Source organism: Gymnoscopelus microlampas, assembly GCF_963454915.1.
Source record: "Gymnoscopelus microlampas genome assembly, chromosome: 11".
In the NCBI taxonomy this organism is placed as follows: Eukaryota; Metazoa; Chordata; class Actinopteri; order Myctophiformes; family Myctophidae; genus Gymnoscopelus; species Gymnoscopelus microlampas.
In genome coordinates this window covers 42,679,869-42,694,364 of record NC_139948.1, presented here as the reverse complement: position 1 = coordinate 42,694,364, position 14,496 = coordinate 42,679,869, and the positions used below count along the sequence as shown (strand labels likewise).

At 40.6% G+C, this 14,496-nt stretch overlaps 1 protein-coding gene across 1 annotated transcript in view; it reads left to right on the top strand.

Moving 5' to 3' along the window:
- Positions 1-13,867, top strand: part of LOC311056133 (multidrug resistance-associated protein 1-like) — a 59,041-nt gene extending 45,174 nt beyond the window's left edge. Inside the window, exons 21-30 of the mRNA XM_084072531.1 lie at positions 1,282-1,489; positions 1,992-2,302; positions 3,184-3,383; positions 3,961-4,087; positions 4,854-4,955; positions 5,500-5,646; positions 6,079-6,237; positions 8,446-8,612; positions 9,270-9,464; positions 11,545-13,867. Coding sequence (XP_083928657.1) covers positions 1,282-1,489; positions 1,992-2,302; positions 3,184-3,383; positions 3,961-4,087; positions 4,854-4,955; positions 5,500-5,646; positions 6,079-6,237; positions 8,446-8,612; positions 9,270-9,464; positions 11,545-11,653 — 1,725 coding nt within the window. The 3' untranslated portion in view covers positions 11,654-13,867. The remainder of the gene's footprint in view (positions 1-1,281; positions 1,490-1,991; positions 2,303-3,183; positions 3,384-3,960; positions 4,088-4,853; positions 4,956-5,499; positions 5,647-6,078; positions 6,238-8,445; positions 8,613-9,269; positions 9,465-11,544) is intronic.
- Positions 13,868-14,496: the final 629 nt, after the last annotated feature.

The window sequence follows — 14,496 nt, the reverse complement described above, 5'->3', positions numbered from 1 at the left end:
TTCAGGAAATAAAATGCAATAACGTTTTTCTGGATCTTACTTGCCACATAGTTTTAGATTATTCTTATTTCATGTTTTCCTACGCCAACCTGTAGTGACATTGATTTCAGAGGCACCATAGACCTTTATTCTTTTGTCAAATATATGCCTTTTGAGTGCAAATGTGCACATTGATTGCTCCTTTTGAAACGGTATTGAGTAATAAGTCATCAATTTGTAAGTCATCAAAGAGTGAATCAAAATGATTTACATGAAGGTCTTCATTCACTTCTCTCATTTTAACTTTGGATGTATTATTTAAATGTAAAAGCAAAGAAATGTATAACATAATTTAATTAATATGGTGGGGTACAGTATATTTCAAATGCCTAACAATGGGGAAATTTAGGGAAATTACCACGCTTGCACAATTTTGGGGTAATTTCAGTGTATATATAAAAATATAGACAACTTAAATGGCACTGAGCAAAAGGTGAATGAAAGTATTGTGTGAGTGCACCACCCATAGGCACGCCAATGAATTACACTCAAACTGAACAATTAACTGACACCATCTCCCTCGTTCAGAAAAAAATAAAGATAAAAATATTAGTGTAACCGACTTTGAATCAAATACTAAGAATATCATGTGTGCACTCTCTTAAGACATCATTGATTCTGGCCTATGTCAGAGACCACCCACTCCCTGGATCAGGGTTCTTCAACAAGAGGTCCGGGACCCCTAGGGGGTCCTCAGAGTTACTACAGTGGGGCTGCCAAATCTTTGTGTGATAGGATTAGTCTTTTTTTACATTAACCACATGAACCTTAGCATTCCGTTTATGAGGGGAACATTAGACAAAAATAGCCGATCTACAAGCTCACAAAGAGTTATTTAAAATAACATAAACTTTTGAAATATGGAGATACAAGGTTTCTGCCCGACAGACACGGTATTTACTTTCACGCATTAAGAGCTGAAGCCGATTTTAAAAAATATCTTCTAAATCCTAACAGTTTTCAAAAATATGTTGTTCCGGGGACCCACAGGAACAAAGATTTCAGTTAAAAAAAATATATATATATTCAAAGATTTGCGTACATTTTCAAACTTTTTCAAAAATATCAGATCTACAAGTTCAAAGCGCGACACAAAGTGACGCGCTGTGAGCTTGTATATCTGCTATTTTTGAATAGCCAACATATATAAAATATGGTTAAAGTGGTTCAAATGTAGTTAAAATCTAAAATGAGACGGATGCTTTCCCGGTTTTAACGGGTTAACCTTTTTCTCCATCCCAGGTGAAGTTGGAGATGTACAGGGTGTATTTCAGGACCATAGGCCTGGCCCTCATCATCCCAATAGTCTTCCTGTATGCCTTCCAGCAGGCCGCCTCTCTGGCCTACAACTACTGGCTGAGCCTCTGGGCCGATGACCCAGTGGTCAACGGCACCCAGATGGACACCGACCTCAAACTGGGTGTGTTTGGAGCCCTGGGACTTGCACAAGGTGGGTTGAGACCGCAGTCAGCCTCTAGCATATCACGAACAACATCACAAACAACATAATATCACGAACAACATGCTCTTCCTCATGGACCTACCTGCGGATTATACCAGTGTCAGTTACCTTATGTGGATTATGCAGTCGACACGCGCTGACACTTGCACCTTAATCCCATATACAACGCACTGACTTTAGTTGTTTCTAGCACCTTAACTAACGTCCATAGCATATCATGTACAGTTTACATCTGCTGCTATGCTGACGCACCTTATGTCTTACCTCAGGTACTTTGTGTAAATATGTAAAAAAGAAAAACAGTGTTTCTTATCGATTGATCTCCCCCCCCCCCCTTCCTCTTCCTCCCCTTCATTTTTATGGAAATAACAAAAAAACGAATTTCACGAGTTTTACACCTGTAGACCTGACAATAAAGTTGATTCTGATTGAAATAAGGACGCTAGTGTTCACATGGTTAGTTTTCCATGGCTTTGTGTATTTCCTTCAGGTATCGCCATGTTTGGCACCACGTTGGCCATCTCTCTGTGCGGGATCATCGCCTCGCGCCACCTGCACATGGACCTGCTCCACAACGTGCTGCACTCCACCATGGCGTTCTTCGAGTGCACGCCCAGCGGCAACCTTCTCAACCGCTTCTCCAAGGAGATCGACGCCATCGACTGCATGATCCCCGACGGCATGAAGATGATGCTGGGCTACCTCCTCAAGCTGCTGGAGGTCTGCATCATCGTCCTCATGGCCACGCCCTTCGCCGGCGTGGTGCTCCTCCCGCTCACCTTTATATACGCCTTCATACAGGTAGGAGTTTCAGTTCGCCTGCGCATGGTAAATTGCAAAAACTAAAGTGAAACCTTTAACTTCTCTTCCTATTGTGACTGAGGACCCTATTTTGCGCGTCTTATTCTTTGAGACACACATAGAGTAGGTGGCCAGTGACTTTGACCAGTTTCACTTTCAAAACCTTTGCATCATGCATGTCACATAAACAGAATGCGATGCGTTTTGTTGATATAACACTTTTTTTTTCATATAGAGTCCTATCCACAAATCCACCATTTAACTTCCACAATCCACATTATTAAAACCATTGGTGTTGTGTGCCACATTCTGTTTGTATGACATGCATGATGGAAAGGTTTTGAAAGTGAAACTGATCAAAGTCACTGACCACCTACTGTACGGGTATTTCGGGGCTTGGCCGAATCCACCATTCCTTCGCTGGGTCAAGCAACACAGCTTTCACCAATGGAATTGCATTACGGAATGTGCACATTTTATGCATAATATGCATAATATGGTGAATTATTGTAGTGCAGGTAATTGCAACAACCACCGATTGTGTGAACATTTTAAACAGGACTGCAAAATATTCGAAACTTAAGTGTGAACTGAAGTGTGCAAAGCTTTGGCAGACATAAAAAAGGCATATCAATCCAAATATCCAAGAAAGGAGCACAGGTCTGCCTTTTTCCTATGTTTTCTATGCACTGATTTGACCCGGCAACATCATGGCGGATGATCGATAAGTAACAGGTGACATCACTGTAGCCAGAAGAATTGACCAGGTCTTATGACTTAACTTAAGTTAAGTCCTAAGACCTGGTAATTAAAATAGGGCCCTCAGTGTTTACCACTCCATTTAGTCCACATCAACGTGTTCCACACCTTCTCTCGTGCAGAGCTTCTACGTGGCCACGTCTTGTCAGCTTCGTCGGCTGGAGGCGGTGAGCCGCTCTCCCATTTACAGTCACTTTAATGAGACCGTGCAAGGAGCCGGCGTCATACGAGCTTTCAGAGAGCAGCCACGCTTCATCCTGCAGGCCAATGGACGCATCGATCTCAACCAGACAGCCTACTACCCTCGCTTCGTGGCTACCAGGTTGGGAGATCATATCACATAATCCTACAATAGACTATTGTCTAGCATAATGGTTCTCAACCTTTTCAGGCCGTGACCCCCCCCCACCCCCCCCCCCCCCCCCGCCCCCAAAAAATAATCCTATTTGAACTGGGGACCCCCCACCCTGACAAGCACTTGGTTTGACTCTGTTCTACAGATTAGTTTGACTCGGTTCTCACAACGTCTCACACTGCGAGGCGTTGTGAGCTTGCAGATCGGCTATTTTCACAACGTGTGCCTCTTTCTTTCGTAATATTTGACAATTTGGCCAAATTGGTGTTAAAAAGGTCTTAAAAGTCATTAAATTGTAACTTTAATAATGTGCAGATACCCTGTATACACTATTACACTTACACTGTATGTTGGTTTCTTTACTGTTGAGTGAGAAAGCAATGTTGCACATTAAGCTAATCATCTGGGGACCCCCCAAAATAATTTGGGGACCCAACTGGGGTCTAGACTATACAAGCCCTATTGTCTTGGCCACAGAGAGGCTCTTCCCTATAACCTTTGTGGTGGTATTTGTGTGTCTCCATGGTGTCCTGCATGTCTTCAGGTGGCTGGCAGTGAACCTGGAGTTCCTGGGGAACCTGTTGGTGCTGGCAGCGGCCATCCTGTCAGTGAGGGGCAGGGACTACCTCAGTCCAGGCATCGTGGGACTGGCAGTGTCCACCTCTCTACAGGTCACATATGCATTTAACTTTAATAGTATTATTATTAAGCGTCTTAAAGCGCCTTAGCGTCCCTATTTTGGGCCAAACATTGAAGGAAAAAAAAAAAGTGATCTACAAGCTCACTGAGCTTCTACATTGGCTATTTTCAGGAGAGATATTTAGCAGCCCTGGAGTTCTCCGGTCAACTTAGTATACATATATAAGTGGTTACCGATTTGTGTACAGTTTCCCCCTTTTTTGTCATTATTTGTTTCATCACTTTCAATTTCACTTGTTTATCCTGTATTCTCTATGAGTTCACTCTCGTGATTGGATGAAATTGCTATCCTGACCTGATTTACTGTTTACTAAAGAGCTAGAGAGTCTGGGTGACCCCGGTTACTGAAAAAAAAACAAAGAAACTCTATAGCAATGATTAATATGGAAGAGCTATTTTACACTTATTTTAATAAAACAAATATCGCATTTGCACACATTTAATGCTGTATGTTTACAATATCCTTCAGTGAAAATGAAGACGTCCTACATTTTAAATTACATAACCAAATGTAGAAGTAAAAAGTACGATTCTTTTAGTCTTTACAAAATCAGGATGGAAGATCATTCTGATGTGAAGGGTGAAATAATGAAGTTGTAATGCTGATGGTTTGAAATTATTATTATCGTTCTATGTTGCTATTTCATAGCAAATATCATAAGCTCTGTCACTCAAAAACAAACAGCCTTTTTGGGTACAAACATAGCTCTGAAGTTGATCTTCTATTTGTACCTAAAGGTGACGGGAATCCTGAGCTGGATTGTTCGTGCCTGGACTGATGTGGAGAACAACATTGTGTCTGTGGAGAGAGTTAAAGAGTATGCTGACACGCCAAAGGAAGTGAGTGGTTCTGAATATCAGCATTCACATATTGATCACATAAACACACAGTATTAGTATTCTATGCAAAAAACTATTATACCAGTTACCAGCGTATGGGTATCACTCTGGACAGGTGCCTCTGCTAGATGCCTAAATTGTAAATGGTTTCAAATTGTATATTTACAATGGGGGTAAAAAATAATTCAATGAAGTTCACAACACATTGCGATGTGACACGTGTTGTGAACTTGTAGATTTTCTGCAAGTGACATCGCCGTACGATATAAAGCACTGTTTCCTAGATGTCATGGGTCATCGACCCATTTTTATGGTCAAAACACATAAAAAACACGTCGCATCGCGCCGCGTTTCGAGCTTGTGGGACTGCTACTTTTGATGCTTTTGTGTGACACTAATGTGATCAAGTAGGACGTTAATTTACTAAAACATATAAAAAGTTAAAATATGGAGATAAGAGGTTTCTGCCCAACAGCGACGATACATTAAACATATTGCATTTTCCTGCAGTCTGAACTAAAGCCTGACTGATGTGGTTTTACAGGCACCGTGGACCATCGAAGGCAGTTCGCTGCCTGTGGCCTGGCCCACAACCGGCACCATAGAGATCGAGGACTATGGACTCCAATACCGTAAGGGTCTGGACTGGGCTCTTAAAGGCATCTCCCTCAGCATCCAGGAGAGAGAGAAGGTCAGGCACGCTCAAATAGACATTTTCTCTTTGTTTATCTTCTTATATCCAGGTATATGAATTTTGAATGTTGAATTTTTAGGGAACCTTAAAATATAATGATGTGTATTTGGCCTGGGGACCCCCATCTCAAAATATTTTGTTCCAGGGACCCCCAGCAGCAAAGATTTGAGTTACAAGCTTTAAAAGCTTTAAAAAAAAAACAATATATATATATTCAAAGATTTGCACACATATGATTTTTCCAAAAATAGCAGATCTACAAGCTCATGAGCTTGTTGATCTGCTATTTTTTAATAGCCAAAGACATCTAAAATGACAGATGCTTTCCCGGATTGAATGGGTTATTCAAATTATAAATGATCATGGTGAACATGAACAATGAATCCTTCTTTTGTCACACGTTTTCCTGAAATCCTCTCCTGTTTGTAGGTGGGCATAGTTGGGAGGACAGGAGCTGGGAAGTCTTCACTGGCTTTGGGAATTTTCCGTATCCTTGAAGCTGTGAAGGGGAAGATCTACATCGATGGGGTCAACATCGCCCAAATCGGCCTGCACGACCTCCGCTCCAGGATCACCATCATCCCTCAGGTAAAATACTGACATACTAATTCTATACAGTATGTACACATGTATATGCACATGCACACACTCATATCAACACATCAACACATACAGTATGAGGTTGTAGATGCAGTCCCCGTAGCAAGGACTTTTGCTATCAAAGTGTCACTGAACCTCCTAGTATGTCCCTGGCGCGCACACACACACACACACACACACACACACACACACACACACACACACACACACACACACACACACACACACACACACACGAGCACACACACACACACACACACACACACACACACACACACACACACACACACACACACACACACACACACACACACACACACACACACACACACACACACACACACACACACACAGGTAAGTGTAGTAGTAAGCTAGCATGGTCCAGTAGTCAGTACCATCAAAAGCTAAATCTCCCGGTTGAACCAAACCTAAACCAATAATTTGATGACCGGCGGTCTCTCCGGACTCCGGTAGGAGAGCAAGTGCATTATTTATTATTTCCATCCATGACCTGACCATGCATTCAATCGATGTTTGTTTTGGACGGGTGATACATTATTCTTCCAAAGTCCCGACACATGTCACACTCTCTTAGTGTGTTGCAACGTTAAATGTAGAAAGATCTCATAGTTGTGGCAAACACACAATTTACCATTCAGGCATTTAGCAGATGCTCTTACAGAATGCAGCGTGAATTACAAGTGCAAGATTAGAGTAAAAGACATGAACTCTAGTCACCAAACGACGTAAGTACAGTGGAAAGAAAAACAATTTAGTAACTAAGGATAGGTAAACAACATCAAACCTAGAATCTGTCTAAACACCATGCTATCTAAATAACATTCGTAGCCTCTATCTACGCGTTTGGTTTTCCACCATGTGGCCTTTTGTTTTCTTTCTTTTCAAGATATTTTTATTAGTTTTTTAGTACAAGGCCCAGGGGCAAGCATACTGCACATACAATTTATCATATCGTATCACAAAAGACAAACAGTACAAATATTACATACCCCTATCCCACCCTCCCCCCACCCTCATTCCCCAGGACAGTTGTAGGCACAGTTGTGAGAAAATTTTATAAAAGGAAAAAACAAAAAGGCACAAAATTAATCAGAGCAGATAGAATATGAAAAAGCAGATATAAAATAAAAATAAAAACATTTTAGGTTTGCTGTGTGTTGCAGTCGCAGCAGGCATAAGCCACACTATGCAGCCTGAGTGTTGTGTGGCCTTTTGTTTTGAATGAGAAGGCCACTGAGTGGGCGGGTCAGACCACAAGGAGGGACTGTTTTAAATTGAGTGGAAAACTCCACCCAGCTGGTATGTCAGTGTCCCCTTAATCTAGTTATTTCAAAGTGTGTCATACGATATGCAATTGTATAAGATACACCAAAAGGTAGATCGCGATCTACCAGTAGATCACAAAGGCTGTGCAAGTAGCATCTGTCACCTCAATCAATCAAGTTACCCTAACTTGATTGATTGACACCAAGAACGTCTGTCAGCTCCCTTCACGACATCTATTGTAGGAAAACCCGCAATGCAACGCTTTGTTGCGTGCAAACGTCAGTAGCATTACAAAGTTATATACAAATGTGTGTGGCAAAGAACCAAAAACCTTTTTTTCCACTATGTCCCATTTCAAGTCTGTTTGTCTTATACTGTATGTAATGCCAGCGCCGCTATTAATACATATCATAATTATTTTTGTTATGCTGTAGGCTACAAGTGTACATATATGAGGGTAAAATGCAATTGTTGTTCATTTGTAACATTGCTCTGCAAATTAGAATATTGAAATTTTGCTAAAAGTGTATTCATATTTTAGGCAGATTTTATGTATTCTGTGGGACGTATACTGATCAGATAAATTTAATTTAATTGCTGTACATGATATCAATTATTTCCAGTTAACCACTTAAACCCTGAATACTTCCTTGACCGGGGTCCCTCAATGGGGTCTGCTCTGTACTTGACCCCCTCCTTTTTCCACATACACCAAATCGCTTTGCAAATACTGTATGTGTTCTACTGTACAAGCTCACATTGCAACGCATTGTGAGCTTGTAGATTTTTGCAGAATTTTCACCTATTATGATCCCCCCCCCCCTGGGTTGGGGGGGGGGGGGGGACCTCAGTCTGCTATCACCACTTCACATACAGACATCTTAACGCACATGTATTTCCGCTCTCTAGGACCCGGTGTTGTTTTCAGGCTCTCTGAGGATGAACCTGGACCCATTTGATGGCTACTCTGATGAGGAGGTGTGGAGAGCTCTGGAGCTGGCCCACCTCAAGAGCTTTGTATCAGGTCTGCCAGACAAACTCAACCATGAGTGTTCTGAAGGAGGAGAGAATCTCAGGTATACATGCCACACATACATACAGCTTACACAAACTACTAGAGCCTACATACAGGTTGCACCAATTATACATGCTCACATACTGTGCATTATACCCCCTCACATTAACATCCATACAGACTATACATACAGTACATGTCTATACATTATTATTCTCGTATTTTGTATTGTATTTTTTTATTTTTTTATTCCTTTTCACTGAATTCAAACGTTTAAAAATGTTTTTTTGCAACTCATAATGTACTAACATCTCAGAATGTAATCGCGGTTCATAACATAATAACCTAAATGTAATAAAAGCTCATAATGTAATGATAAGCTCATAATGTAATAAAACATGAGCGCATAATCTGATAACATATTTTTGCATAGTGTAATAATGTGTAACATTAAGAACCTTACACAGCTGCTCAGACATACACAGAATAAACACACCTTAAGTGCACTCAAAACATCCTACTGTATACAGTTCACAATCCCTTCATACAAACCTGCCTAAACCTTAATATGCCTGACCGAATTCGGGCTCAAGTCTAGTACGTTATAAATCTTCCTTATCCAAGCTGGTATGAAGATTGAAAATAGTTTTGTCTCTCTACCTCCCTCCCTGTCTCCTGTTGTCTGTCTGTCTCCATGTCTGTCTCTCTGCGTGTCTAGTCTGGGTCAGCGCCAGCTGGTGTGTCTTGCCAGGGCTCTACTGAGGAAGACCAAGATCCTGGTTCTGGACGAGGCCACGGCCGCTGTGGACCTGGAGACAGACAACCTGATCCAGTCCACCATCCGCACCCAGTTTGAGGACTGCACTATCCTGACTATCGCTCATCGCCTCAACACCATCATGGACTACACTAGGTAGGATCACACATACTCTCAACACCATCATGGACTACACCAGGTAGGATCACGCATACTCTCGTACACACTACTTTGATGCCATGTAGGCCTATTTGTTAAGATCTTCCATCGACCACATCTGAATGCATATTGCCTAATCCCGAAAACTCAACCTAACCCACGATGATCACCAAAATGACCCCAAGATTAAAAACTCCTTTTCCTTTGTCATTTTTGTATGCAAAAATGTAATTTCTCCTAGAAGACAGTGAATAAAAAAGTGCAAATCTCAGTATCTAAATCAGCCCCATCTTCTTGATCTTACCTCAACATTCTTCATCTTTGTAACCTTGGGACAACATCCTCATAAAATTAAGATTATGGGACGTAGTTTAGAGAGAAAACACTCTCACACCTATGTGAGACCCAGGTTCCTTTCCCCTGCAGTGCTGCCTCCGGCTTGGCTCCAGCAACACTGTTGACAGTGTCCGTGGGCGGGAAGCTGACACAGGGAGAGGCTCTGTGCATTACTGTAGGTTTCCACAAGGTGGCATACCCGATTCCAGTTCATTTTCCCATAACTTAATCCAAGACCAGGAACGCATCTGTGTCATTAAAAAAAATCTTTGGCTATTCAAACATAGCAGATATACAAGCTCATAGCTATACAATATAAATATATTCAAAGATTTGCACACATTGTCAAGATTTTGTAAAAGTAGCAGATCTACAAGCTCATAGCGTGGTGCTCGTTGCCGCCCTATGAGCTTGTATATCTGCGATTTTTGAATAGGCAAAGAAATCTTAAAATGATGCGAACACATCACACAGATGCGTTCACGGATTGAATGGGTTAATTTGATTGGCTTAGCAAAACATATGACACCTTCACATGTGCACTGGCGACTGCTATTTAAGCAATATTACACGAGAGGGTGTGCTTTACCGTCATTATTGGCACGCCAGTGATGCGGTCAGGAACGAGGCGAAGCCGAGTTCCGCGCGCATCACTGAAGTGCCAATAATGTAAGGTAAAGCACACCCTCGAGTGTAATATTGCGATTATACAACAGTTACCAACAAAACACATCCAAATGTATTCATATTGTGAGGCAATTAATAATAAAAATGTTTCGCTATTGTCCGTTTCCCTGTAAAGAGAAGAGTTTGTTTTCCTACCGTGGGACAGCGTGACTTCACAGCACAGCTGTGCCATATATGGTCTAATCAAGTGCGGACAGCGGACTGCAGTGCGGAGTGATTTATTAATGTGATTAGGCCCGTGCTATGATGCTGGTTTGAAGCACGGCTAGATAGCTATTTCAGCCAATCAGATTGCTTGGTCGGAACTACCTGTTGTATAATGATTGTTTGAGAAGGGTAACTAACTGGGGAGGTTAGTTTTGGAGGAGGCACGTGGTGTATGGTAGTACTCTCTCCGCAGACAGTTGAACGGTTGATATAAGTAAAGACAACAACAACAATATTAGTTGATACCACAATCTTCGGCTTCATTTCGCTAAAGTACTACACTGTAGGCTGGTGTTCATAAAATTTTAATTATAAAATGGATAGTTCCAGTCCTTGATTGACTTGACTGACCTGTGTTCAAATACATTATAAAATACTCTATCAACACACACCTATGTCCAAATCACATCAGTATTACTGCACAAACAAATTGCTTCTGCTTTTTGTGACTTTTGATTTACTATAGTGGACAAAGCATTGATTAATGGTGGAAAGAGATGGACGGGATAGAGGAGCAAGATACAAAAGAAGGAGACAGAAATAGAAGAGATGGCTGCTTGGCAAACATTCAGCTAGATATCACCAAAGGACTACATTGCTTGGTGGAAGGATGATTGTTTTAAATCAATTCAATTGCATGTTTTACTGTGTTTATTTTACAAAACCTTGCAAGGTATACGTAGCAACCGTTTTATAAAAAACAATAAGCCATGTTTTCCCATGATCTGGGAACAGCTAGGTGGTTTTAGCGCCGCACGCTCTGTGTCTACCCTAACTGCAAAATAAAAAGAACAATGCAGGTGTTTACACTTAGTCGTCTGATGTTTAATTATCTCCCTCTCTAAAGGGTCATCGTGATGGACAGAGGTTACATCACAGAGATGGACTCCCCCTCCAACCTGATCTCCCAGCGTGGCCAGTTCTATCATATGTGCCGGGAAGCCGGTCTGGCCTGATTGACCCCTCCCCCATCCACGAAACTCCCAAAACCAGACTGAACATGGTTGACAAATGGCCTTATCCCCACCTTCACTCCTGGAGGACTGAGGAGGACTTGATGGGTAAAAGTACCATGAGAGAGACTCAAAGAGTAGAGACAATCTGGCTTATTCCCATCACAGACGGGACAACTAGGACTGCGGGACTGTGGTTGTGTTTTACACTGTGATGGACATGCCAAAGACATGCTCTCATAATCCCCAGAAGGGAAAAGTGGTGTACTTTTGAGTTTCTCAATATAACTTTGTCAAATGTCGTACCAGTGACTCGTGGAACCTTCTACGTGTTGTGTAATGAATGAGGACAGACAGCGATGACCAAAACATATGGCGGCCTGAGAGACCAGCCTACTACCTATACCTCTATGTAGAAAAAAATCTCTATACACAAAAATACAAGAACACGTCATTCTTAACCATCATCATCGACATCATCGCTGTCATGTGAACATGTTAAAAAGGGAAAAGCTGTATTTCTTTTCTCAGCCTTGTATTCACGGAAATGTCATTGAAATTCAAAGCCTTGCAAAAGAACCATCTATTTATTTATATGTAACCAACAGAGCTCTTGATACACCAGCATAATCAAGAATGTAAATTATGTTCACAAAGGTTTGGTTATGTTTGTATTGTCTTTTCACATTGGAATGAAGTTAGATTCTTGAGAACTTTTTCAGAGCATGGTTAGTTTTTGCAATAATCTGATAGAATTATTCATGAATTTAACAGGTTTTCTGGCTAGTTAGGCAACTTGCTCCTTGAAAATGCTGTTGTATTTTACATCATTTAGGCAATCTAGACCATACCAGCACTTGTAAACGCATACAATTTTTATAAACTTTCAGGGTGTTTGCAGATCAGGGTATTTGCAGAAGTGCCTTTTGGATGTTCAATAAATGAATTTACAGTGGATCTGTTTAGTTGCTATCTATCTTTTGTAAATATGCTTAAAAGCTGAAGATGGGGGGGGGGGGGTTAAAAACACATTTGAAGACTAAACTAAAAGAACACATGATCAAAACACAATAGCAAAATCAGTAACATGTTGCATTTTTAATAGGGATATTTACTTCTTGACAAGACTTCACAGTTCACGCCAACTGGTTCAAAACAAGATGGCTCATTCGTGAAAACCTAATTCAACACATCTATGTCGGCTTTTATTGGGTTTTTCAATAGTGACCTTTCCAATAGTGGCCAGAGCTTTTATGTTGAAATCTTTGCACACGACTCACTGTTCGCTGCTTCATCACAAATGACAGGTTTCATGAACACCTCATAAAGGCTGACATGGTTGAAGCAGTATCCATGAATGTATGTTGTACATACAGCTATGCAGTTATTTATTTGTAACAATCTTTCGACTAGTACAGAAGCCTTTCAAGAAAATATTTGACCTTTTTCTACAAAACTGATCTTTCATTAAGAATTGTGTGCATTTCTGTGGTGATTCAATGTGTCAGCTTTGCAATGAATAGAAAAATAAAAGATTTATATACCACAGTATATATATAGTATATATATAGTAATATGTGCCAATTAAATGTTGAATGACATGTATCTTCTTGACATTTTCATTTAAACTTAATACACTTTAGTATTGTCTTTTGCATGCGGCATCAAGACATTACAGCAAATGAGTAGAAACACAAGAATGCATGTTGGGGCAGAGAATAGAGAATAATTTTCAATCAAATGAAATACTTGTTGACAGCACAAATTAGCATATTCATTTACAATGTTAGACTCTAAAAGCTTCATTCTCAACTAGAGACTGAGGACAATCTCTCCGCCGTTGTTGGTAAAACTAAGTGGAAACAAAAGGGAAAATCCATTTCCAAAGCAGTGGGCGTAGGTTTAGCATCCGTCAGAGATGTGTGGTGATTGCAGTTATATCTGTGGAACCCAGATAAACGGATTCGTGTAACAAAAAAATGACATTCACATTGCAAGAAGCATGATAAAAAACTGTAATTATTGGTTATATGCAAAACGTATGACTTGAACTTCATTTCTTTCCACACAATGGTGATTACAATGGTAAAATAATTAGCAACAATAGTAAAAAAAAAAAAAAAATACTAGTTGGTCGGAAAAAATACTGTTATGTAAATATATAGTATTAATTAAATATGTAGATACTTTGACACCGAATTCAATTTTACATTTTACTATTACAATTAAGGCATTTAGCAGACACTCTTATCCAGGGAACCAAGAAAGAACCTAGCTTTGGTCTAAACAATATACTATAAAAGTAATCTGTACATTGAAACTATAGGATACCAGGTAAACCAACAAACCTAGCATCCACCATTAACATCATGCGTTGGTTGGTTTGGTGCACATGGCTTCTCTCCAGCATGGATGTGCTGATGACATTTTAATGTGTGATGATGAGTAAAATCCTTTCCACACTGAGCACAGCATTAAAGGCTTTTGTCCAGTATGTATTTTCTTGTGTCTGTCAAGACTAATAATTTGGATGATGTTCTCACAATGGCCTCAGCATTAAGGCTTCTCTCCAATGTGTGTTCTCTGGTGTATCTTAAGATATTCCTTTCAGACATAGCTTTTCCTACACTGGCCACAACAGTAAGGCTTTTCTCTAGAATGGATGCGCCTATGACACTTTAAATGTTCTGAATGACGAAAACTCTTCCCACATTGTTCACAATAGTAAGGCTTCTCTAACTCTTCAGTATGGATGCGCTGATGACTCTTTAAAGTACCATGTTGAGCAAAACTCTTTCCACACTGGCCACAGCTGTAAGACTTCTCTCCACTATGGACACGCTCAT